The sequence below is a fragment of the Monodon monoceros genome, unplaced genomic scaffold (genome assembly GCF_005190385.1).
Source record: "Monodon monoceros isolate NGI ecotype Baffin Bay Population unplaced genomic scaffold, NGI_Narwhal_1 Super_Scaffold_6, whole genome shotgun sequence".
NCBI lineage: Eukaryota > Metazoa > Chordata > Mammalia > Artiodactyla > Monodontidae > Monodon > Monodon monoceros.
Window position 1 is genome coordinate 27684538 of NW_021703783.1, and position 25657 is coordinate 27710194.

A 25657-nucleotide genomic window follows, 5' to 3' on the forward strand; every position below is an offset into this window, starting at 1 on the left:
TTATGGCTGAGTAATATTCTATTGTATATATGTGCTGCATCTTCTTTACCCATTCATCTGTTGTTGGACATTTAGGTTGTTTCCATGTCCTGGCTATTGTAAATAGTGCTGCAGTGAACACTGGGGTAGATGTCTCTATTTGAATTATGGTTTTCTCAGGGTATATGCCCAGTAGTGGGATTGCTGGGTCATATGGTAGTTCTATTTGTAGTTTTCTAAGGAGCCTCCATACTGTTCTTCATAGTGGCTGTATCAATTTACATTCTCACCAACAGTGCAGGAGGGTTCCCTTTTCTCCACACCCTCTCCAGCATATATTACTTCTAGATTTTTTGATGATGGCCATTCTGACCAGTGTAATACCTCATTGTAGTTTTGATTTGCATTTCCCTAATAATAATCAGTGATGAGCATCTTTTCATGTTCCTCTTGGCCATCTGTATGTCTTCTTTGGTGAAATGTCTATTTAGGTCTTCTGCCTAATTTTTAATTGGGTTGTTTGTTTTTTTGATATTGAACTCCACGAGCTGTTTGTATATTTTGGAGATTAATCCTTTGTCTGTTGCTTTGTTTGTAAATATTTTCTCCCACTCTGAGGGTTGCCTTTTCGTCTTGTTTATGGTTTCCTTTTCTGTGCAAAAGCTTTTAAGTTTAATTAGGTCCCATTTGTTTTTGTTTTTATTTTCATTACTCTAGGAGGTGGGTCAAAAAAGATCTCGCTGTGGTTTATGTCAAAGAGTGATTTTCCTCTAAGTGTTTTATAGTGTCCAGTCTTACATTTAGGTCTTTAATCCATTTCGAGTTTATTTTTGTGTATGCTGTTAGGTAGTGTTCTAATTTCATTCTTTTACATGTAGCTGTCCACTTTTCCCAGCACTGCTTATTAAAGAAGCTGTCTTTTCTCCATTGTATGTTCTTGCCTCCTTTGTCATAAATTAGGTGACCATATGTGCGTGGGCTTATCTCTGGGCTTTCTATCCTGTACCATTGATCTATATTTCTGTTACTGTGCCAGTACCATACAGTCTTGTTTACTGTAGCTTTGTAGTAATATTTTGAAAGGAATCATTTTTCTCTGAGCAGTAGGTCTCACCAGTGGGCTTAAAATATTCAGTAAACCATGCTGTAAACATGTGATATAATCCAGGCTTTGTTGTTCCATTTATACAGCACAGGCAGAGCAAATTTAACAGAATTCTCAGCGGCCCAAGGATTTTCTAAATGGTAAATAAACATTGGCTTCACCTTAAAGTCACTAGCTGCAAGCAAAGAGAGTCTGCCTGCCCTTTGAAACTTTGAAGCAAGGCTCTGATTTCTCCTCTCTAGCCATGAAAGTCCTAGATTGTGTCTCCTTCCAATATAAGGCTATTCCATGTACATTGAAAACCTGTTATTTAGTGCAGTGACCTTTACTAATTATCTTAGTTGGCACATCTGGATAACTTGCTGCAACTTCTCTATATATAAGCACCTGCAGATTCACCTGTACTACTTTTATGTTATGGACAGAGTTTCTTTCCTTAAACCTCATGAACCAACCTCTGCTAGCTTTGAACATTTCTTCTGCAGCTTCCTCACCTCTCTTAGCCTTCATAGGATTTAAGAGAGCTAGGGCCCTCCTCTGGATTAGGCTTTGGCTTAAGGGAATGTTGTGGCGGGTTTGATCTTCTATCCTGACCATTACAACTTTCTCCATATCAGCAATAAGGATGTTTTGCTTTCTTATCATATGTGTGTCCACTGGAGTAGAATGTGAAATTTTCTTCAAGAACTTTTCCTTTGCCTTCACAACCTTGACTAACTGTTTGGCCCAAGAGGCCTAGCTTTCAGCCTATCTCAGCTTGGCTTTCGACATGCCTTTCTCAGTAAGCTTAATCGTTTCTAGCTTTTGATTTAAAGTGAGAGATGTGTGAATATTCCTTTCACTTAAATGCTTAGAGGCCATTATAGAGATATTAATTGGCCTAATTTCTATATTGCTGCATTTCAGAGGATAAGGATGTCTGAGCAGAGGGAAAGAGACAGGGGAATGGCTAGTTGGTGCAACAGTCAGCACACACACATTTATTAATTTTGTGGTGCCCAAACACAATTGCAATAGTAACATGAAAGATCACTGATCACAGATCACCATAACAAATGTAATAATAATGAAAAAATTTGATAGTGTACAAAAATTAGCAAAATGTGACACAGAGACTAGAAGTGAGCAATGCTGTTGGAAAAATGGTGCTGATAGGCTTCTTCACCAGAGGGCTGCCACAGGCCTTCAATTTGTAAAACATGCAATATATGTGAAGCACAATAAAATGAGGTATGCCTGTATAAAAACTTTTAGCTGTTGACAAATGCAGAAATTAAAGCTCCAAAAAATTTCACTCAGCTGAATAGTGAAAGAGATAATACTGAAATTTAGGTGTCCTGATTCCAAAGTTTATGCTCAAGCTAACAAATGGTAATGTGTTTTCAAGAAAATAAGTGTCAATTTGTATAATGTCAAATTGAAATAAAATTACTTCATTCCAAATTCTAAGTGATAATGCATGATATTTTTAAAGTACCATAAAATGCACATTTAAAAGGCATTGTCTGAAGTTAACTATGATCATTGCTTTGAACACACTTGTCTCTTCTACTATATTAGCATAATAATATTATTTCAATGATTATTTTAATGATGTTGATTATCAGTGTCTGTAGCTAAGAATCAGAACGTAGGATACATAATTGAAGTTAGATCAAGATTCTAAACAATTTAAAAATATTAGATATATAATTTCTAAGTGTGAGAAATATGTAAATAATATTAATACTATTAATAAGTAATATTAAAAGATAATTCCAGATGTTTTTAAAACTTTATTAGTATAAAGAATAGTGAAAATGCCTCTGGATCACTAAGTAACATATTCTACTTCATTTGCATGGAAGCTTTATAATTTTCTTGTTCCTCCAGGCAAAACAACAGAATTGAAAGCAGAAGATGTTTAAGATGCAGCCTGGCAATACTCAATCTATGACCTTGATATCTTGGTTCTATTTTGAATTAGAACTCATAATAATTTCTTCATTAGCATATGTATACAAAATAATCTTAATATCAAGATTTTGACAGAATAGCATGTTAATGTCACAATAAAGAACATGCATCTTACTGACCTTGAACTTCTTTTTCTCTTTCCTCCCTCATTATACAAACACAGATTACCATATACATATACAAATTCAGAGACGAGAAGTATGAAAGATGATTAGATCACCAAATCATAACTAAAAATAGCAGTTTTCTAAGATTAATGAATATGCACTCTATGTCACTATACTCTTAGCTGGAGTGGTAGCTGGTTATTTCTACAAATGTGAGCTTCCCAAGCTAAGAAAACATGAGACCATATATGAATATTGAATTTATTCAATTAGAAATACAGAAAAACAAGTATGTTACACAAAATGGTTACAGTCAAGTGACTAGAAATATTCCTTCAGGATCACACATAAAATCTTCAAATTTTTGCAAGAACTGAATTGGTTGACACAATTGACAATTCCTTAAATTAATGCCCCCCCAAATGATACTACCATTAGGTTTTATTTTAATAATTTCTATTCATTAAAAAGACTGTTAAAATAACTGATTATCCTATTTGGACTATAGAATGTAGTCTCTCTGGTTAAAGTACTAAGTATCTAAAATGATATTTTATGAATTTAGAATTATATAATGTAGTTTTAATTATCTTTTGCTAAAACTACTCAAGAAAAATCATTTAAGTATAGTTTGAGAATTATCATTTCAAAGAAGTATTGGAAATACTTTTTCATTCAAAGAAATATTTACTTACTCTGCAACAGTTTAATTCCTCTGCTGTAAGGATGATTGTACCACATTTCTTCCCTGGAATTCCTCTAAAACAACAAAAAGCATACTTAAATACAATGATATTTTATATTAATAGTATATAATATAAATGAATATTAAATACATATTTTATTTTTATATAACCAAACAAAAAGCATACTACTAATAGGTGGGCTCTAACAAAATATATTCCTAGTTTCAAATTTGAGTTTATCCTATAGATCCACATTTATTGATAAAGCTAAACTTTGAGCACTTTCAACATGTCAGTCCTTTGCCCAAGAATCTTCAATAGCTTCACACTGTCTATCATATATAATTAATATAATATAATGTAGTATCTATAATATAAAATATTCTCCCATGACTTCTAAGATTTCTATTATGTGATTAAAACGTATTCCTAATCTTGGTTTTCAATATTTCTTTCTTCCTTCAACATGGTTATTTATTTGGGCTTATTTTTGCTCTGTGCCAATTCCCACAACTTGGCATACCATAGTGTGTTAAACTCTTCCCTATTCTGCCCCAAACTTTCTACATCCCCAGAGGAAGTTTTACTTGTTCCAGGAACACTTATCCCAGTCAACCTTACACAAAACTTGGCCTTTTCTGTGCTCCTATTGACATTAAAGTCAGTACCACAGGTTTAGCATTTAATTATTACTAAATTGTTACAAGCACATATTTTTTACCCTTCTTTCCCCAAGTTGATTATAAGCTCTATAAGAGCAAAATTCATGTTATAAACCTCTTGTAAACCGACAGATTTAAATATCTATACATAACAGGCACTCAATATATTAGGAAAACATATAATACGTAAGCAAAATTAAGCAAAGCAAAACTTCCACCCAATTTTCTTTCTAAACGTCTATGCAATATTTATGCTCATATAGCTTCCAGCTGACACCAAGAGCAAAGTGCACTAGGATAATGCAAGGTATGTGCATGGTTTCCTGCTTTACCTGAGGGAATACAGAGACAAGTCCAAGAGAAGCTTCCAAAGAGTAATCCTAATGCTCTAAAGGTATACTTCATGCTTCTTTTGTCCTATCACTAATCATAGCTCAGACTCTTCTGTTTTTCCTAGGAACTACAAATTGTGGAATTAGAGCCAAACAAGTGTTTTTGTCCTTAAGAATATGATTCAACTCCAATAATCTATGCCAGTTTGTATGTGACATTTTCTCCAGGTCTTTATGACTAAGAGATCAATTAATTTATCTTTGCATGTTTTTTCATAGAATATTAAACACATCTTTTTCTTAATGCAAAACAAAATTTAATAAGTGGATAAGCATTTAGTAGACTGGTCACAATAAAAAAGAAGATTCTTACTGAAATAACAATGGGGTGCAATTTTACACGTCTTAAGTTATCAGTCATTGAAAGAGATGACGCTCTCCAGTACCGGTTGTGTTGGGAGAACTTGCATATGCACCAACTGCAGGTGGCAATGCAGATAATAACTGTCATTTGAAGAAAATACATACATCATTTTTAGCATCCCTCCATTGTCAGTAATCAGTTAATTTTTCTAATCCAGCTGTACTTTTTTCTTCTTTTTTTCTATTTGTGAATCACAAGATTTACACTCTCAGCATTACAGCAAGCTAAAACACCCTGACTGAGCATCTACCTGAAAATAATTTAAAATACTGAATAAAATTTGCAAAACGTATTTATAAATGCTCCAATAACCTGGCAAGAAAAGTAAGAACCAATTAGAAACTGAAGATGGAAAGCCAGAAAGACAAACAGAGGTAAACCCTGGAGAGTTTAATCTTGGGCTTTTTTTTTTAATAGGTTTTTATTGGAGTATAATTGCTTCACAATACTGCGTTAGTTTCTGTTGTACAACAAAGTGAATCAGCCATATGGATACATATATCCTCATAACCCCTCCCACTTGAGCCGTCCTCCCACCATCCCTATCCCACATCTCTAGGTCATTGCAAAGCACCAAGCTGATCTCCCTGTGCTATGCTGCTGCTTCCCACTAGCTAACCATTTTACATTCAGTAGTGTATATATGTCAATGCTACTCTCACTTCACTGCAGCTTCCCCCTCCACCTACTGTGTTCCCAAGTTCTTTCTCTATGTCTACATCTTTATTCCTGCCCTGCCACTAGGTTCATCAGTACCATTTTTTTGGTTTGTTTTTTAGATTCTATATATGTGTGTGTTAGCATACGGTACTTGTTTTTCTCTTTCTGACTTCACTCTGTATGACAGACTCCAGGTCCATCCACCTCACTACAAATAACTCAGTTTTGTTTCTTTTTATGGCTGAGTAATATTCCATTGCATATATGTGCCACATCTTCCTTATCCATTCATCTGTCAATGTACGTTTAGGTTGGTTCCATGTCCTGGCTATTGTAAATAGAGCTGCAGCGAACATTGTGGTACATGTCCCTCTTTGAATTATGGTTTTCTCATGGTATATGCCCAGTAGTGGGATTGCTGGATCATATGGTAGTTCTATTTTTAGCTGTTTAAGGAACTTCCATACTGTTCTCCATAATGGTTGTATTAATTTATGGATCCTTAGAGCATAAAGATGAGAGACCAAAAAAAAAAAAATGTGAGGGAGTACTCACAAGGTGGAGAATTCAATAAATAAACAACTCATAGCATAAAGCTTAGATCACAATGACTATATTGCCTGAATGTAGCATAAATTAGATATAAACATTTACTTTGGAGGGAGCCACAAAATAAATCCATGCCTTAAAATGTGGTGATTAATGAAAGAGAAAAAATGTATCCTAATAATTCAGACCTTAACCAGGCTTGCTGCCTTAATTTTAACTACCTAGGCAATTACAAACTTCAAACCAAGAATTCAGCTTAATTCAAGTGATCACAGTTAGTTGGTAAGTACAAAATCTCTCTGGAAGAATTTGCCTTCAAACTAAATCTCAAAATACTATCACATTAAAAGTTTAAAAATATGTATGAGCTTATTCTAAAATATCTCAAAACCCTAAAGAAAAAATGTACCATGTTTTAAAGTCTCCAGAAAAAGCAGGCTGCAGAATCTAACACAGATGTAGAACCCTAAAAATATTATGCATAATATACACAATGTAAGTATGCATAATATACATAATATATAGAGAAGAATGGAAATATGAGGAACTAGCAAAGAACTATAAAATAATCAAGAATATATGGAGAAAAAAATAGGACTTCTAGAAATAATGTAGAGACTGTAGATGGATTTAACAGCAGATTATACACAGCAGAAGAATTAGTGAACTGAAAGATGGATATAAAGAATTTATCACTAATGCAGCATGGAGAGGCTGATATGGGAAAAATTGCAAAGAGGTTTAGTGACATGGAGGGAAAAGATAAAAGTTTTAATGTACATCTAAGCAGAGGTCCAGAAGGAGAAGAAAAAATGAATAGAGGAGATGCAATATTTGAAGAGAGAATGGCCAGGAAACTGCTAGAACTGTTGAGAAACATCAATTTCCAGATTCAAAAAGTCCAATGAATTTCAAGCAGCATAAATAAAAGTACATTTATACCTATACACATATTAAGGACATGTCAAAACACCAGAGCTAAAATGGCATATTTTCAAAGGAGCCAGAGAGAAAAGACAGATAACCTACAAAGATAAGAATGTTAAATTAAGAGCTGACTACTCAGAAGGAACATTGGAAGCTATAAGACAATTGAAAAAATATCTTGAATGATTTTGAAAGAAAGTAACTATCACTCTAGGATTTTATATAGTATATCTCTTTTAAGAACAAGTATGAACTACAGGTATTTTAAAACAAAATAGAATTGAGTGAATTTACAGCCAAGCACATTTTCTTGAGGAATTTCTAAAGGATGGACTTCAAACTTAAGGAGAATGATCAAACATGAGATGAATGAAAAAAAATAAGGGAAGTGGTAAATACGAAAAACCTTAATAAATATTGACTTAAAATCTTAATGAATATTATTGATAAGAAAATCAATAATAGTAATGTTATAAACTAAAATAAAAAATACAAATAATAATGATAGCATTGATCAGGAGGGTGAGGATTTAAGTTAAAATCTTAAAGATTTTAAGGAGGAAAGTAAAAGATTCTTTAAAGTAAATAGAATTTGATAAATTAGGTAAATTCAGAAATTCCTAGGAAACTACAATTTTTAAGGACTTTGTAATCTAAAGGTTAAAAAAGAAAGATTGTGAAATGGTGTTTTAAAAATATAACCAATTCAAAAGAAACTAAAGAAAAAAAAGTGTGAAGCACATGAGAAGCACTAAATAAGTGATTGAAATAAATCCAGAGCAACAGTTACAAAAGTACATGTTAATGAACTAAACGCTACAGATTAGAAACAAAGACTGTCATTCTGTATAAAAAATAAAATTCATACATAGCTATTTACAACAGACATTAGAATTTAAGAATTTAGAATATTCAAAAGAAAAGAATGGAAAGATACACTAAAGGAAAAAAAAAAAAACTAACCCTAATGAAAACCAGTGTACCTACATTAATAGCAAACATGTAAATTTTAAATTTAAAAAAGACTGCCAGAAATCATTACTGTGTAATAATAAAGGTTCAATTAATTAGGAAGATACAATAATCTCAATACTATATGCATCTAACATTGTAGTTCCAAAATATATAAAGAACTAACCATACAACAAAAGGACAGATACATCATTATGTTGAGCAATTTTAACCTGGTAAGTACCACATTGGTCAGTGATCAATGTTAACAATCACCAGTGATAAGTCACATTGATATCATGTACCACTGATATGATGTAATAAGAAGGGCATTTCACCACTGTAGTCTTCCCCTCCAAACCTGTAAAACCAATCTAAGCATGAGAAAAATATCAAACAACCCCAATTTGAAGAACATTCTACAAAATATCTGACTAGTACTTCTCAAAACGGCCAAAGTCATCCAAATCATGGAAGGACTTAAAAATTGTCACATAACAGAGGATACTAGAAGATAGGATGACTAAATGCAAAGAGGTATCCTGAAGTGAATTCTGATATAGAAAAATGACAGTAGTGGAAAAACAAGTGAAATTCAAGTAAAGTCTGTAGTTTAGTAGTTGTATCAACATTGTTATACTAGTTTTTTCAAGTATACCATGTTAACCTAAGATATTAATGTTAGAGGAAACTGGGTGAGGGATATACAAAATTCTCTGTAGGATTTTCACAATTTTTCTGTAAATCTAAAGTTCTTATTAAAAACAAGGCAAGGCATAAAAAGACAAAGAAAAGATGAGTAACTGTTCTAGGTTAAAAGAGACTAAAAATTAGGACAACTAAATTCAATGTAAAATTTTTGATTAAGTTTTAGACTGGGGATATAGAGCTACAAAAATTGCGACAACTTTTGAAATTTGAATATGGAATGTGGATTAGATAACTTCAATGTAAAGTTTCCTAATTTTGATTATCATATTGTGATTCTGTAAGAGAACACCCTTATTAAGAAATACACACTCACTTTGTTTATGGTTTCCTTTGCTGTTCAAAAGCTTTAAAGTCTAATTAGGTCCCATTTGTTTACTTTTATTTTCATTACTCTAGGACAGGGGTCTCCAACCCCCAGGCTGTGGGCTGGTACTGGCCCGTGGCCTGTTAGGAACCGGGCCCCACAGCAAGGGGAGAGTAGTGGGTGAGAGACTGAAGCTTCATCTGCCCTACCCATCACTCCCCATTGCTTGCATTAGAGCCTGAACCATCACCCCCACTGTCCATGGAAAAACTGTCTTCCAGGAAACTGGCACCTGGTGCCAAAAAGGTTGGGGATGGCTGCTCTAAGAGGTGTATCAAAGAAAGAAAATGAAGTGACTGACAAGAGATTAATCTCCAAATACACAAACAGCTCATGCAGCTCAATATCAAATAAACAAACAGCCCAATCAAAATTAGGTGGAGGGGCTTCCCTGGTGGTGCAGTGGTTGAGAGTCCGCCTGCCGATGCAGGGGACACAGGTTCGTGCCCCGGTCCGGGAAGATCCCACATGCCTTGGAGCGGCTAGGCCTGTGAGCCATGGCCACTGAGTCTGCTCGTCCGGAGCCTGTGCTCCACAACGGGAGAGGTCACAACAGTGAGAGGCCCGCATACAGAAAAAAAAAAAAAAAAATTGGGTGGAAGATCTACACATTTCTCCAAAGAGGACATACAGATGGCCAAAAAGCACATGAAAAGATGCTCTACATCACTAATTATTAGAGAAATGCAAATCAAAATTACAGTTAGGTATCACCTCACACCAGTTAGAATGGCCACCACCAAAAAATCTATAAACAATAAATGCTAGAGAGTGTGTGGAGAAAAGGAAACCCTCTTACATTGTTGGTAGGAATGCAAATTGGTAGAGTCACTCTGGAGAACAGTATGGAGGTTCCTTAAAAAAGTAAAAATAGAGCTACCATATGATCCAACAATCCCAGTCCTTGAGCATATATCTGGAGAAGACCATAATTTGAAAAGATACATGCACCCCAATGTTCATTGCAGGACTATTTATAATAGCCAAGACATGGAAGCAACCTAAATGTCCATCGATGGATGAGTGGATAAAGAAGGTGTGGTACCTATATACAGTGGAATATTAGCCATAAAAAAGAATGAAATAATGCTATTTGCAGCACCATGGATGGACCTACAGGTTGTCATACTGAGTGAAGTAGGTCAGACAAAGACAAATATCATAATATCACCTATATGTGGAATATAAAAAAATGGTACAAATGGACTTATTTATAAAACAGAAATAGAGTCAAATATGTAGAAAAAAGCATATGGTTATGAAGGGGGAAAAACGGGGTAGGAATAAATTGGTAGATTGGGATTGACATATGCACACTACTGTATATATAACACAACTATTAAGAACCTGCTGTATAGCACAGGGAACTCTACTCAATACTCTGTAATGGAAATGTATATGGGAAAAGAATCTAAAAATGAGCGGAGATATATATATATATGTATATATATATATATATACATATATATATATATACACTTAATTGATTCACTTTGCTGTACAGCAGAAACTAACACAATGTTGTAAATCAACTATACTCCAATAAAAATTAATGTTTAAAAAAGAAATACACACTCAAGTATGTAGAGGAAAGGGGGCACAATGTCTCTGACAATGTTTCCAAATTACTCTCAGATGGCTCTGAAAAAAAATATAAAACTGGAATATGAGAGTGGTGGATGAGAGGGAGGGAAGTGGGAAAAAAAATGATAAAGCAGGGCTTCCCTGGTGGCGCAGTGGTTGAGAGTCCGCCTGCCGATGCAGGGGACACGGGTTCGTGCCCCGGTCCGGGAAGATCCCACATGCCGCGGAGCGGCTGGGCCCGTGAGCCATGGCCGCTGAGCCTGCGCGTCTGGAGCCTGTGCTCCGCAACAGGAGAGGCCACAACAGTGAGAGGCCCACGAACCGCAAAAAAAAAAAAAAAAAGTGATAAAGCAATATGACAAAGTTAACATCTGTCGAAAGTAAACGTTCTGGGTAAAGGGCATAAAAGAGTTTCTGGTAATAATCTAGTAAATATTCTGTACAATTGAAATTATATCAAAATAGAAATTTACCCCTCAAACCAATTTTGAAAAGTTTCCTATAATTGTATTCTCCTATTTTTGTGGCACAGAGAAAGAATAATAGAACCCATCTCCCAAACAAAGATATTATTCGAGTATTATTAGAAATGAGTAATCCTTTCCAGAACTGAGCACATGAAGAAAAAATGGCCTCTGAGAGACTGGGTGGTTTGTTTTGCTTTGATTTGGTTTGTTTTGCCTTTTGTTGATTGTTACAGTTGAGTTTTTTCCTAACTGTAATATTTTTACATATCTCTTACTACTTCTCAATTACCACTTCTCCACTGCCTTTAGTAACTTCATATTTTTACACTGTTGCTTGGCTTACTGCAGTTTTCTTATTCCTAACTGATCTCAGGCTGCTATGCCCTTAATTTATGCTCTCCATTAATAGAAATTGATCTGATTATGAATTCCAGTCATGAAGCCTTCCATTTTCTAGTGGCTCTATATAGGTCCTACAATAATTTCAAACATTAATTACAACACAATAATCATCATAAAATGCAGCCACTGTTAAGTCTCTTATTTCATCATTTCTGCCACTTATCAATAGGGCCACCCTTTTAGATCCTGAAATCATAACAGATGTTTTATTTCACTCTGACTTCACCTGTAAAACTCACTCTACCAACAAGTCAAGGACCATCTTTCGTCTCAGTGATGTCTACTTTTTTTTTTTGTGGGGGAGGGAGTGCCACAAGGCTTCTGGGATCTTACTTCCCTCACTAATCGGATGGTATTAGTTTATTATTTTATATGCAAATATATGAACAAAATGGTATTAAACAAAAATCCAGCAGTGTAATAAAAAAGATAATATATCAATACAATAATAGTAGGAAACATCAATACTCTACTTTCACAATATAGAACTAAACAGAAGATCAATAAAGAAATAGAGGACTTGAACAATACTACAGACCAACTGCACCTAACAGACATTTACAGCACAGTCCACTCAACAACCACAGAACACACATTCTTCTCAAGTGTACACAGAACATTCTCCAGGAGAGGCCACATGTTAAACCACAAAACAAATCTTAACAAATTTAAGAAGCTTGAAATTCTATAAAGTATATTTTCCAATAACACTGGAAAAAACTTAGAAATAACTAGTGGAAGGAAAATTAGAAAATATACAAATTATGTAGAAATTAAATAGCACACTCTTAAACAACCAATGGGTCAAAGAAAAAGTCACAAGAGAAATTAGAAAATACCTTGAAACAAATGAAAATGAAAACACAACATACCAAAACATATGGGATGCAGTGAAAGCAGTATCAAGAGGGAAGTTTACAGTTGAAAATGCATGTATAAAAAAAAGTAAAAAAAGACTATAAATCAACAACCTAACTTTATACCTCAAAGAACTAAAAAAACAAAAACAAAAAACCCAGAAAAGCACAAGAAAAAAGTAAACTCAAAGCTAGCAGAAGGAAATAAATAATAAAGATTGGAGCAGAAATAAAGGAAACAGAGAATATAAAAATACCAAAAATTCAATAAAAGAGTTGACTTTTTAAAGAGATCAACAAAATTGGAAAACCCTTCATGAGACTAAGAAAAAAAGAGAAAACTCAAATAAATAAAATCAGAAACAAAAGAAGGGCCATTACAACGAATGCCACAGATATAAAAAAAGATTTTAAGAGAATACTATGAATAATTTTAGGCCAACAAACTGGATAGCCCAGAATAAATGTATAAATTCCTAGAAACACATGATTTGCCAAGACTGAATCATGAAGAAATGCAAAATCTGAACAGACCAATAACTAGTAAGGAGACTAAATCAGTAACCAAACACCTGTCAGCAAAAAAAGGCCTAGGACCAAATGGCTTCACTGAAGAATTCTCTCAAACGTTTAAAGATGAATTAACATTAATTTTCCTAAAACTCTTCCAATAAATTGAAAAGGGTTTGGGGGGGGGGCATTTCCAAGTTCATTCTATAAAGCCAGCATTATCCTGATACCAAAATCAGACAAAGACAACACAAGAAAACTACAGACCAATATCCCTGATGAATATTAATGCAAAAATCCTAAGCAAAACACAAGCAAACTGAATTCAACAGCACATCAATAGGATTATACACCATGACCAAGTGCGATTTATTCCTGGAATGCCAGGATGGCTCAGGCATTAAAATAAATTTAATATATCACAGTAACAGAATAAAAACAAAACCATGTGATTATCTCAATTGATGCAGAAAAAGCATTTGACAAGATTCAACACCCTTTCATGATAAAAACACTCAGCAAACTAGGAATAAAAGGTAATTACATCAACATAATAATAACCATTTACAAAAAGCACACAAGTAACTTCATACACAATGATAAAAGATTGAAAGCTTTTCCTCTAAGATCATGAAAAGGAAAGATACCCACCCTGGCTACCTCTATTCAACACCACAATGGAAGTTCTAGCCAGAGCAATTAGGGAAAAAAAAAAAAAAAGTAAAAGGCATCCAAATTGAAAAGGAAGAAGTAAAACTACTTCTGTTTGCAAATGACATAATCTTATATGCACAAAGAGTACACATTTAAAAAAAATCTGTTAGAACTAATAAACAACTACAGCAAAGTTGCAGGATAAAAAGTGAACATAAAAATAAGTTGTGTTTAAAAAAAAAAAGAAAAAAATAAGTTGTGTCTCTATATACTAATAATGAACAAACCAAAAAACAAATGAAGAAAAATTCAATTTACAATAGCATTAAAATAATTTAAAAATTAAGAATAAAAGTTACCAAGGAGGTGAAAGACTTTTACACTGAAAACTATAAAACATTGCTGGAAGAAATTAAGGAAGACACATAAACAGAAATATATTCTGTGTTCATGGCTTGCAAGAGACATGTTAAGATTTTCATACAACCAAAGCAATCTATAGATTCAATATAATCTCTATCAAAATCCCACTGGAAAATTTTTAAAGAAATAAACTGTAAAATTCATCCAAAAATTCATGAAATCTCAAGGGACTTTGAATAGCCAAAACAATTTTGAAAAAGAACAAAGTTAGAGGACTCACATTTCCTGATTCCAAAACATATTACAAAACTATAGTAATCAAAACAATATGGTACTGGCATAACAACTGACAAATAGGCATATGAAATACAACAGAAATCTGAGAAATAAACCCTAACATATATGGTCAAGTGATCTTCTAAAAGTATCCCAACCAATGACATTCAATGAGGGAAGTACACTTTCTACAACAAGTAGTGTGGGGAAAACTGTATAACCTCATAGAAAAGAATGAAGTTGGACCTTTATTTTACACCATGCATAAAAATCAACTCAAAATAGATTAAAGACAAACAAAAGGCCTAAAATTATAAAACACAGAGAAAAACATAGGGGAAAAACTTCATGACATTGGTCTTGACTGATTTCTTGGACATGACACAAAAGTACACCAAAAATAGACAAATGGGATTACATCAAACCTAAGAAGCTTTGTAACTCATAGAACATAATAAATAGAGTGAAAAAGGCAACCTATGGGATGGAATGATGTATTTGCAAATCATACATCTAATAAAGGATTAATATCCAGGGTATGTGATAAAGGTTAATATAAACAAGTCTACAACCCAATGGAAAAAAATAACATACCCTGATTCAAAAGGGGGAAAATGGAGAAGTGTGGCCAAGATGGCAGAGTAGGAAGACCCTGAGCTCACCTCCTCCCATGGGCACACCAAAATTACAACTATTTACAAAGCAACTATCTACGAGAATAACCTGATACTAGCAAAAATGATTTTCCACAACTAAAGGTATAAAGAAAGAACCACAATAAGATGGATATGAAGGGCAAAGACATAGCATAGTCAAGACACATACCACTGTGCATGTGACCCACAGATGGGAAAATAATCACAACTGCAGAGGTTCTTCCCAAGGAGTGAGTGGTCTAACCCCTACATAAGGCTCCCAACCCAGGGGTCGTACACTGGGAAGACAAGCTCCCAGAATGTCTGGCTTTGAAGGCCAACAGGGCTAGAATATGGGAGAGTCAGAGGGCTGTAGGAAACAAGAGACTCTTAAAGGGTAAGTGCAAAATCTCACAAGGTCCAAGTCCCAGCACAAAGGCAATAATTTGAAAGGAGCCTAGGTCAGATCCATTTGCTGATCTTGGAGACCCTCCCAGAGAGGCAGCGGGCAAATGCAACTCACCCTGGGGACACAGACACTAGTAAGGAGATCAAGCATTTATAAAGTTAGTAGGAAGGTTAAAAAACAAAAAAAGTATAATCATCTATATCCACAAGAAGTAGTTAAAGGATACACAAAACAAAGTGATGTAAAATATGACTCCAAAAACATTAAACATGGGTGTGTGTGTGAAGGAGTAAATATGCAGATTTATTAGGACATGTTCAAACTTAAGAGGTTATCAACCTAAAATATCATATAGAGAGAGGGAGAAGGGGAGAGAGAGAGAGTTATACATGAACTTCACGGTAACTAAAAACTGAAAGATTATGATAAATACATACACAAATAACAGAAATGAATCCAAATATAACCTTAAGCATAGTCATCAAATCAGAAGGGAAGTGAGCAAAAGAAGAAGGAAGGAACAAAAAAAGGATAGAAACAACCAGAAAGCAAGAAACAAAATGGCAAGAGTTTCATACCTATCAGTAAATAACTTATTTATTTTAAATAAATAATTATTTAAAGTAATTATTTAAATAATTACTTTAAATGTGGGAGTGGCCAAGATGGCTAAGTATAAAGATGCTGAGCTCAAATCCTCCCATGGGTACACCAAGGTTGCAACAATTTGCAGAGTGGCTATTGATGAGAATGGCCAGAAGACTGGCAGAGGAGACCTTCTAAAACCAGAGATGTTAGGAGGGAACCACAGAGAAATGGGTGGGATGGTAAAGATGTGGTATTGTCAGGATCCATAGCCCCAGGTTGGCAAACCACAAAAGGGAGGATAATTGTAATCACAGAATTTCTCCTCAAGGAGCTAGTGAACCCCACATTGGGCTCTAGAGCCCAGGGTCCTGCATGGGAAGATGAGTCCCCAAAATGCTGTGACTTGAAGGCCAGTGAGGCTTGCTTTCAGGAGAGCTGGAGGGCTGGGGGAAACAGAGAATCCACTCTTGAGGGGCACATATAAGATCTCACATGCTCTGGGACCCCAGGCAGAAGGAGTAATTTCAAAGGAGCCTGGGTCAGACCCACCTGCTGATGTTGGAGAGCCTCCCAGAGAGGCAGGAGGCGGTAGGAGATCAACTTGAGGATATGAACATTAGTGACAGCCGTTTTGGGGAGCTCATTCTACCGTGTAGACACTGGTGCTGGCAAGGACAATTTTGGAATCCTCCCTCAAGCTTCTTAGTGCTGGCACCTGGCTGGGCTACCAGCCTTTAGGCACCAGTACTGGGATGCCTTGGGGCAAGTAACTGCCCAGGCAGACACTCAGAAGCAGGCAGGCTGCATTAAGACCCTCCTGAGTCCACAGCTGCCTTGGGATATGGCTCTGTCCATCAGAGGGTCTAAGGCTCATCCACAAACATCAGTGCACTGACCCTAGCCCTGGGAACCCCACGGCCCTGTAAGCCAGAGACACTGGGAGCCAATTCTGCCCACCAGTAGGCCAGCACTAGTCCTGGGACCAGCCTCACCCAGCAGTGAGTAGGCACCAGACTCAGGATGCCCTGTGCCCCAGCCCCACCAACCAGTGTACTGAAATAACAATACTGGATCCCTCCAGGGCCCTGCAGCCAAAGATGCTGTGACTCAGTTCTGCCCACCAGTGGAGTAGCATTTGCTGCAGGACCTGACATCACCCACCAGTGGGCAGGCACCAGCCCTGGGATTCTTGGCTCTCAGACCCAAGCAGGAGCAGGAAGAAACCAGCCCTAGGACTACCAAAGCCATGTAACCTCCAGTACCGGACAGCCTATACACCAACAGGCGGGCACCAGCCCCGGGACACCATGGGCCCCAGCCTTGCTCACCAGCAGGACAACTCCAGCTCTGAGACCCCCCCAGACACCTGCAGTGAGAGAACAGAGAACCCGGCCCCACACACCTGTGAGTTGGAACTAGTCCTGGGAACCCCTGGGCTCCAGCACCACCCAAAACCAGATCCATCAGGCCAAAACCAGCTCTGAGACACCATGGACCCCTCAGCCAGTTGTCCCAGAATCAAGCCCCACTCACCAGCATAATAACACCAGCTTGAGGGACCCCGGGCCCCACAGGCAGCCGTATCAGGAAATGGCCACACCCACCAGTGGGCCAACAATAGCCCAGGGACCCTTCAGGGCCCAGCAACCTGCAGTCTTGTGACCCAGCAATACCAGCCAGTGGCTGGCAGCATCCACACAAGGCAGGGCCTGGCAATCAACCAGACCAGGGATCACCAGCACCTACCAGACCACCCACAGTAATCAGTCTTCTACTCCAGAAGGACCCACACAGACCAAATAATGGGCATCTCTAAAGCATATAGCTCTGGTGACCAGAGGGGAGAGAGTGATGCTGGGACACAAAGGACATCTACTATAAAAGGCCACATCTCCAAGGTTGGGAAAGGTAACCAACTTACTAGATACAAAAAAATAAAACTATCAAATTAAACAAAACGAGGAATAGAGGAATATCTTCCAAATGAAGGAACAAGATAAAAACTCCGAAAGAAGAACTTAGTGAAGTAGAGATAGGCAATCTACCTTATAGAGTATTCAAGGTAATAATTATAAAGATGTTCAAAGAACTAGGGAGAAGACTGGATGAACAGAGTGAGAATTTAGAAGTTTTAAACAAAGAGAAAATATAAAGAAGAGTCAAACAGAGATGAAGAAAACAATAACTGAAATAAAAAATACACTAGAAGTAATCAACAGTAGATTACATGATACAGAGGAATGGATCAGCAAACTGGAAGACGGAATAGTGGGAATAACAGATTAAAATAAAAAAGAATTTAAAAATGAGAAAATAAGGATAGTTTAAGATACCTCTGAAACAACACTAAGCATACTAACATTCACAATATAGGAGTCCCAGAAGGAGAAGAGAGAAAGAAAGGGGCAGAGAACATATATGAAGACATACTAGCTGAAAACTTCTCTAACCTGGAAAAGGAAACAGATGTCCAGGAATAGGAAGCACAGAGTCTCAAACAGGATTAACACAAAAAGGACCACACTGAGACACACAGTAAATAAAATGGCAAAAATTAAAGATAAAGAGAGAATCTTAGGAGAAGCAAGGGAAAAGCAACAAGTTACTTACAAGGGAACTCCCATAGGCTATCAGCTAACTTTTCGGCAGAAACTCTGCAGGCCACAAGGGAGTGGCACACTATGTTTAAAGTGATGAACGGGAAAAACCTACGACCAAGAATACTCTACGGGGCAAGGCTTTCATTCAGATTTGATGGAGAGATCAAAAGTCTTACAGAGAAGCAAAAGCTAAAAGATTTCAGCACCACCACACCAGATTTACAAGAAATGTTAAGGGACTTCTCTAAGCGAAAAAGAAAAGGCCACAACTGGAAACATGAAAATTATGAAAGGAGAAATCTCATTGGCAAAGGGAAACATATAGTAAAGGTTGTAAATCAGCTATGTACAAAGCTAGTAGGAAGGTTAAAAGACAAACGTAGTAAAATCATCTTAACTGCAGCAAGTAGTTAAAGAGATAAAACAAAAAGATGTAAACTATGATGTCCAAAACAGTAAACTTTTGGCAGGGAGTAAAAATGCAGCCTTGTTAAAATGTGTTTGAACTTAAGAGATCAGCAACTTAAAATTACCACATAAATATATAAATTACTGTGTACACTGTAGTGAATATAGTAAATAGCTATGTATAGTGATATATCATAACTAGACTTTTCAAGGGGATCATTTTGAAATGTATAGAAATACCAAAAAACTATGTTGTATAACAGGAACTAACATAATGTTGTAAGTCAGTTATACTTCAAAAACAAACAAACTCATAGAAAAAGAGGTCAGAATTGTGGTTACCAGAGGTGAGGAATGAGGGAATGGGGACTTGAATGAAAGCAATCAAAACTTCCAGGTACAGGATAAATAACTACTAGCGATTTAATATACAATGTGATGAATATAATTAACACTGCTCTATGTTATATATGAAACTTGTTAAGAGAGAAAATCCTGAGTTCTTATCACAATAAAAACACTATTTTTTCCATTTCTTTAATTTTATACCTATAATGATGTTGGATATTCATGAAATTTATTGCGATAATCATTTCATGATGTATATAAGTCAAATCATTACGCTGTACACCTTAAACTTATATAGTGCTGTATGTCAATTATATCTCAATAAAACTGGAAGAAAAAATAATTAAATTAAATTGAAATGGACTGAATGCTCCCATCAAAAGACAGAAAGGCTGAATGGATAAAAAAAACCTATATATATATATATATATATATATATATATATATATATATATATATATGCGCTACCTACAAGAGACTCACTTCAGATCTAAACACATAGAGATTGAAAGTGATGGAATGGAAATAGGTATTCCATGCAAATGGACATTTAAAAAAAAAGCTGGGGTTAAATACTTATATCAGACAAAATAGAATTTAAAACAAAACAGTAACAAGAGACAAAGAAAGATATTACATAATGATAAAGAAATAAATACATCAAGAAGATATAATAATTGGAAATATATATGTACCAAACATAGGAGCACCTACATACAATAAACAAATATTAACAGACATAAAGGGAAAAACTGCAAGTAACACAATGATGGTAGGGGACTTTAACACCCCACTTACAATAATGGAAAGAAAATCCAGATAGAAAATGAAAAAGGAAATATTATCCTTAAATGACACACTGGACCCAATTGACTAAATAGATATATATAGATCATTACATCCAAAGTAACAGAATATGTGTTCTTTTTAGGTGCACATTAACCAGGATGGAACACAAATTTAAGAAGACTGAAATTATATCAAGCATCTTCTCCAACTACCAGGTCATGAAACTAGAAATCAACTACAAAAAAAAACCTGGAAAAAACATAAACATGTGGAGTCTAAACATCATGCTACTAAACAACCAATGGTTCACTGAAGACACAAAAGAGTTAATCAAAAAGCACCTGGAGATAAATAAAAATGGGAACACAACATTCCAAAATCTATGGGACCCAGTAAAAGCAGTTGTAAGAAGGAAGTTTACAGTGATACAAGCCTACCTCATAAAACAAGAAAAATCTCAAATAAACAATCTAACTTTACATGTAAGCAACTATAAAACAAAGAGCAAACAAAACCCAGAGTTCATAGAAGGAAAAATAAATAAAGATCAGAGAAAAAATAAATGAAATAGAGATTAAAAAAATAATGGAAAGGTCAATGAAGTTAAAGCCTGGATCTATGAAAAGATAAAATTGATAAACTTTTAACCACACTCATCAAGAAAAAAAGAGAGACAGCGTAAATACGTAAGTTGAGAAATGAAAGAAGACAAGTTACAACCAACAGCACAGAAATACAAAGGATCATATGGGAATATTACCAAAACACTTGTATACCAATAACATGGCCAACCTAGAAGAGATAGATAAATTTCTAGAAATGTAAAACCTCCCTAGACTAAATCAGGAAAAATAGAAGAAATGGACAGACTGATTACCAGTAATGAAATTGAATCAGTAATCAAAAAAATCCCCAACAAACAAATGTCTAAGATGAGATGGCTTCACAGGTGAATTCTACCAAACATTTAGAGAAGTTAACACCTATCTCTCAATCTATTCCAAAAATTGAACAGGAAAGCATACTTCAAAATCCATCTTTGAGTCTGGCATCACCCTGATTCCAAAGTCAGACAAAGACACCACAAAAAAAGAAAATTACATGCCAATATCACTGATGAACCAAAATCCTCAACAAAATATTAGGAAAGCTAATTCAAAAATACATTAAAAGGATCATACCCCTTGATCAGGATTTACCCCAAGGATGCAAGGATGGTTCAATATCTGCAAATCAACCAATGTGGCACACCACATTAACAAATTGAAGAATAAAAATCATGTGATCATCTCAATAGATAAAGAAAAAGCATCTGACCAGAGAAAAACATCCATTTATGATAAAAAAAAACTCTCAACAAATGGGTATAGAGGCAATATAACTCAAAATAATAAAGGCCATATATGACAAACACACAGCCAACATAATACATAGTGGTAAAAACTAAAAGCAATTTCTTCAATATTAGGAACAAGACGAGGATGCTCACTTTGCCACTTTTATTCAACACAGTATTGGAAGTTCTTAGCCATAGCAACCAGAGAAGGAAACAAATAAAGTAATCCAAACTGGAAAGGAAGAAGTAAAACTACCTCTGTTGTAGATGACATGATATTGTATATAGAAAATCCTAAAGATGCCATCAGAAATCTGCTAGAACTAATAAATGAATTCAGTAAAACTGCAAGATATAAAATTAATATGCAGAACAAACTATTAGAAAAAGAAATTAAGAAAACAATCACACTGACAAGTGCATCAAAAACAAAAATACCTAGGGATAAAACTAACCAAGGAGGTAAAAGACTTGTGCTCTGAAAACTATAAGACACTGAGGAAAGAAACTGAAGATGATGCAAACAAATGGAAAGATATACTGTGCTCATGGTTTGGAAGAATTTATATTGCTAAAGTGACTGACCATACTTCCCAAGGCAATCTACAGATTCATTGCAATCCCTATCAAAATACCAATGGCATTTTTCAGAGAACTAAAATAAATAACGCCAAAATTTATATGGACAAACAAAAGATCCCAAATAGCCAAAACAACCTTGAGAAGTAAGAACAAAGCAGAGGTATCATGCTCCCTGATTTCAAATACACTACAAAGCTACAGTAAATAAAACAGTAGTACTGGCACAAAAACAGATCAATGGAACAGAACATAGATCAATGGAAATAAATAGCAAGCCCAGAAATAAACCCATATTTATATGCTCAATTAATCTATGACAAAGGAGGCAAGAACACACAATGGGGAAAATACAGATTCTTCAATAAAAGTGTTGAGAAAACTAGACAGCAAAAGAATAAATCTGGACTACTTAGTCACACCATTAACAAAAATACACTCAAATGGAATAAAGACTGAAATTTAAAACCTGAAACCATAAACCTTATAGAAGAAAACATAGGCAGTACAATCTTTGACACCCATCTTAACAACATTTTTTTTTGGACCTGTCTCCTCAGGCAAGGGAAACAAAAGCAAAAATAAACAGGTGGGACTACATGAAACTGAAAAGCTTTTGCATGGCAACATAAACTGTCATCAAATAAAAAGACAGCCTACTGAATGGGAGAAAATATTAGCACACAATATACCTCATAAGACCTTAATATACAAAATATATAAAGAAGTCATACAACTCAACATCAATAAAAGCAAACAGCCTGGTCAAAAAATGGGTGGAGGACATGAACAGACATTTTTCTAAAGAAGACATACAGATGGCCAATAAGCACATGAAAACACACTCAACATCATTAATCATTAAGGAAGTGCAAATCTAAAACTCAGTGAGATACCACCTCACACCTGTCAGAATGGCTATCATTAAAAAGACAACAAATAAGAATTGTTGATGGGGATGTGAGAAAAGGGAAATCTTCTGCACTGTTGCTGGGACTGTAATTTGGTGAAGCCACTATGCAAACTGTGTGGAGGTTCCTCAAAAATTAAAAATAGAACTACCAAATGATCCAGAAATTTCACTTGTGGTTTTATCCAAAGAACACAAAATCACTAATTCAAAAAGATATATGCTCAAATTGTATAATTATTTACAAAGTCCAAGATAAGGAAGCAACCTAACTGTCCTGTAGATAGACATGTGGATAAAGAAGATGTGGTATATATAGAATACTTAAAAGCTCAGCTTTTATAACATACTTGAAGGTAAGAAAGATGATAAATTCATCTAAGTACTCTCAGCATCTACTTCAGTGCCTGGTAACCAATGTATTATATTTAAGTATGTCTAAATCTTATCAACTCCAAATTTCCAATTCTCATCATCTAAATCAGGTGTGGTTAAGGCTCAGGATGTAATGTACCATGGATCACAGTTCTTCCTATCAGGGACGTCTGTAAAACACCAAATTATCTGTCCTAGCCATACAATACTGTCAGACATAGTTATAGACATTCTGGATCAAAAAGGGGGAAAATGTAAGGTAAAATGGAGTCACCAGTCCAAAGAAATTTTGAAATCCATCTGTGCAAACTTTATTAGTTTTCCATGATTTGCAGCTCTAACCTCTGGATCATTTCCCTCCTTTTATGAAATGTAGCAAGAGACTGTTGTTGGGTATTTTATCAGCCTGTTTCCTGCCAGTAGAATTGCAGAGATGGTCCAACAGCCTTCTTTTAGTTCATTCACACTTTTTCTTTCAGTCTAAGCTTGCAGCGTTTTGCTCAAGATCTTTGTGGGTCTCTTGTGTATGTCATGGGGATTCACTTCATGAGACGAGAAGCTCCTCCGCAGATCATTGTTAGAGCACCCTATCTCTATTTCTGACTTCTGCTAAGATAACTGAGGCGACCTACGGGCCACACACTTAATATCTTCAAAGAGCCTTTCCTACAACTGAATATTTTGATTTTTAGATCACTCTGAAGTTTTAGCACAAATTACAGAGTCACATCCTCAACCTTTTCTCTAGAGTACACTGACCTTCTTCATTTCAGAGTATTTTGCCATTTGAGTAAGTGGATGGTTTTTCAGCTCATCAAGATTGTATAAAGCAATCTAAGTTCTTCCTATATGTTCTTCAAAATTCTCCCATCTCTACCCATTCCATAATTTTAAAGCCACCCTACACTTTTAGGAGTTTCTTATGGCTGCACCTCACTTCTAGCTACCAAAATTAGTATAGATGACCTTGGAAAACACAGATTTGAACTGTGCAGGTCCATTTCTACGAGGATTTTTTTTCAATAAATACATACTACAGTACTACATGATCCACAGTTGGTTGAATCCGAGGATGCAGAAACTTGGAAATGAAGGGCTGACTGCAAAGTTACATGCGGATTTTCAACTCTTCAGAGTGTTGGTACCCCTAATCCCTATATTATTTAAGGGTCAACTGTATTAGTTAACTATTCCTTCCATAACAAATTACCATAAACTCAGTGGCTTAAAACAACACCCATTCATTGTCTGACAGTTCTGTAAGTCAAAATCTTAACAGGCTCAGCTGGTTACTGTGCTTAGGGTTGCACAAGGCTGACATCAAAGTGTCAACTAGCCTGGGTCCTACTTTCTACAGGATCTGCGAGAAAATTAACTTCCAAGCTCCTTCAGGTTTTTGGCAGAATTAATTTCCATTCATGATTTCCATGTGGTCCCCTACATCTTCAAGCCAGTAAAGGTGAGTCAGGTCCTTCTCATGCTTTAAACCACTGTGACTTCCCCATATGTTGGATCTTTCTCACTTTCTATTCTGTCTTTCTCTTCTGTTTTTCAGGGCTCATGTAATTACAATGAAACCTCCTAAATAATTCATGATAACCTCCCTATCATTTAAAAAAAACTTATTGGAATATAGCTGATTTACAATATTGTGTTAGTTTCAGGTATACAGCAAAGTGAATCAGTTATGCATGTACATATATCAACTCTTTTTTTAGATTTTTTTCCCATATAGGCCATTACAGAGTATTGAGCAGGTGCTTATTAGTTATCTATTTTATATATAGTAGTATTTATGTCAATCCCAATCTCCCAATTTATCCCTCTCCCCAACCCTCTGGTAACCATAAGGTTGTTTTCTACATCTGTAAGCTTATTTTACTTTTGTAGATAAGTTCATTGGACCCTTTCTTAGATTCCAAATGTAAGTGATATCATATTATATTAGTCTTTCTCTGTCTGACTTACTTCACTCAGTATAACAACCTCTACGTGCATCCATGTTGCTGCAAGTAGCGTTATTTCATTTTATTTAAGGCTGAGTGATATTCCATTGTGTATATTTACCCAATCTTCTTTATCCATTCCTCTGCCAAAGGACATTTAGGTTGCTTCCATGTCCTGGATACTGTAAATAGTGCTGCAATGAACACT

The 25657-nt window shown here is 35.5% G+C and overlaps 1 protein-coding gene across 3 annotated transcripts in view; it reads right to left on the reverse strand.

Moving 5' to 3' along the window:
* CPNE8 (copine 8) overlaps positions 1-25657 on the reverse strand; it is a 310582-nt gene that overhangs the window by 150009 nt on the left and 134916 nt on the right. For all 3 annotated transcript variants that reach the window (XM_029205052.1, XM_029205053.1, XM_029205054.1), the window contains exon 7: positions 3843-3906. In XM_029205052.1, the coding sequence (XP_029060885.1) occupies positions 3843-3906 (64 nt within the window). The remainder of the gene's footprint in view (positions 1-3842; positions 3907-25657) is intronic.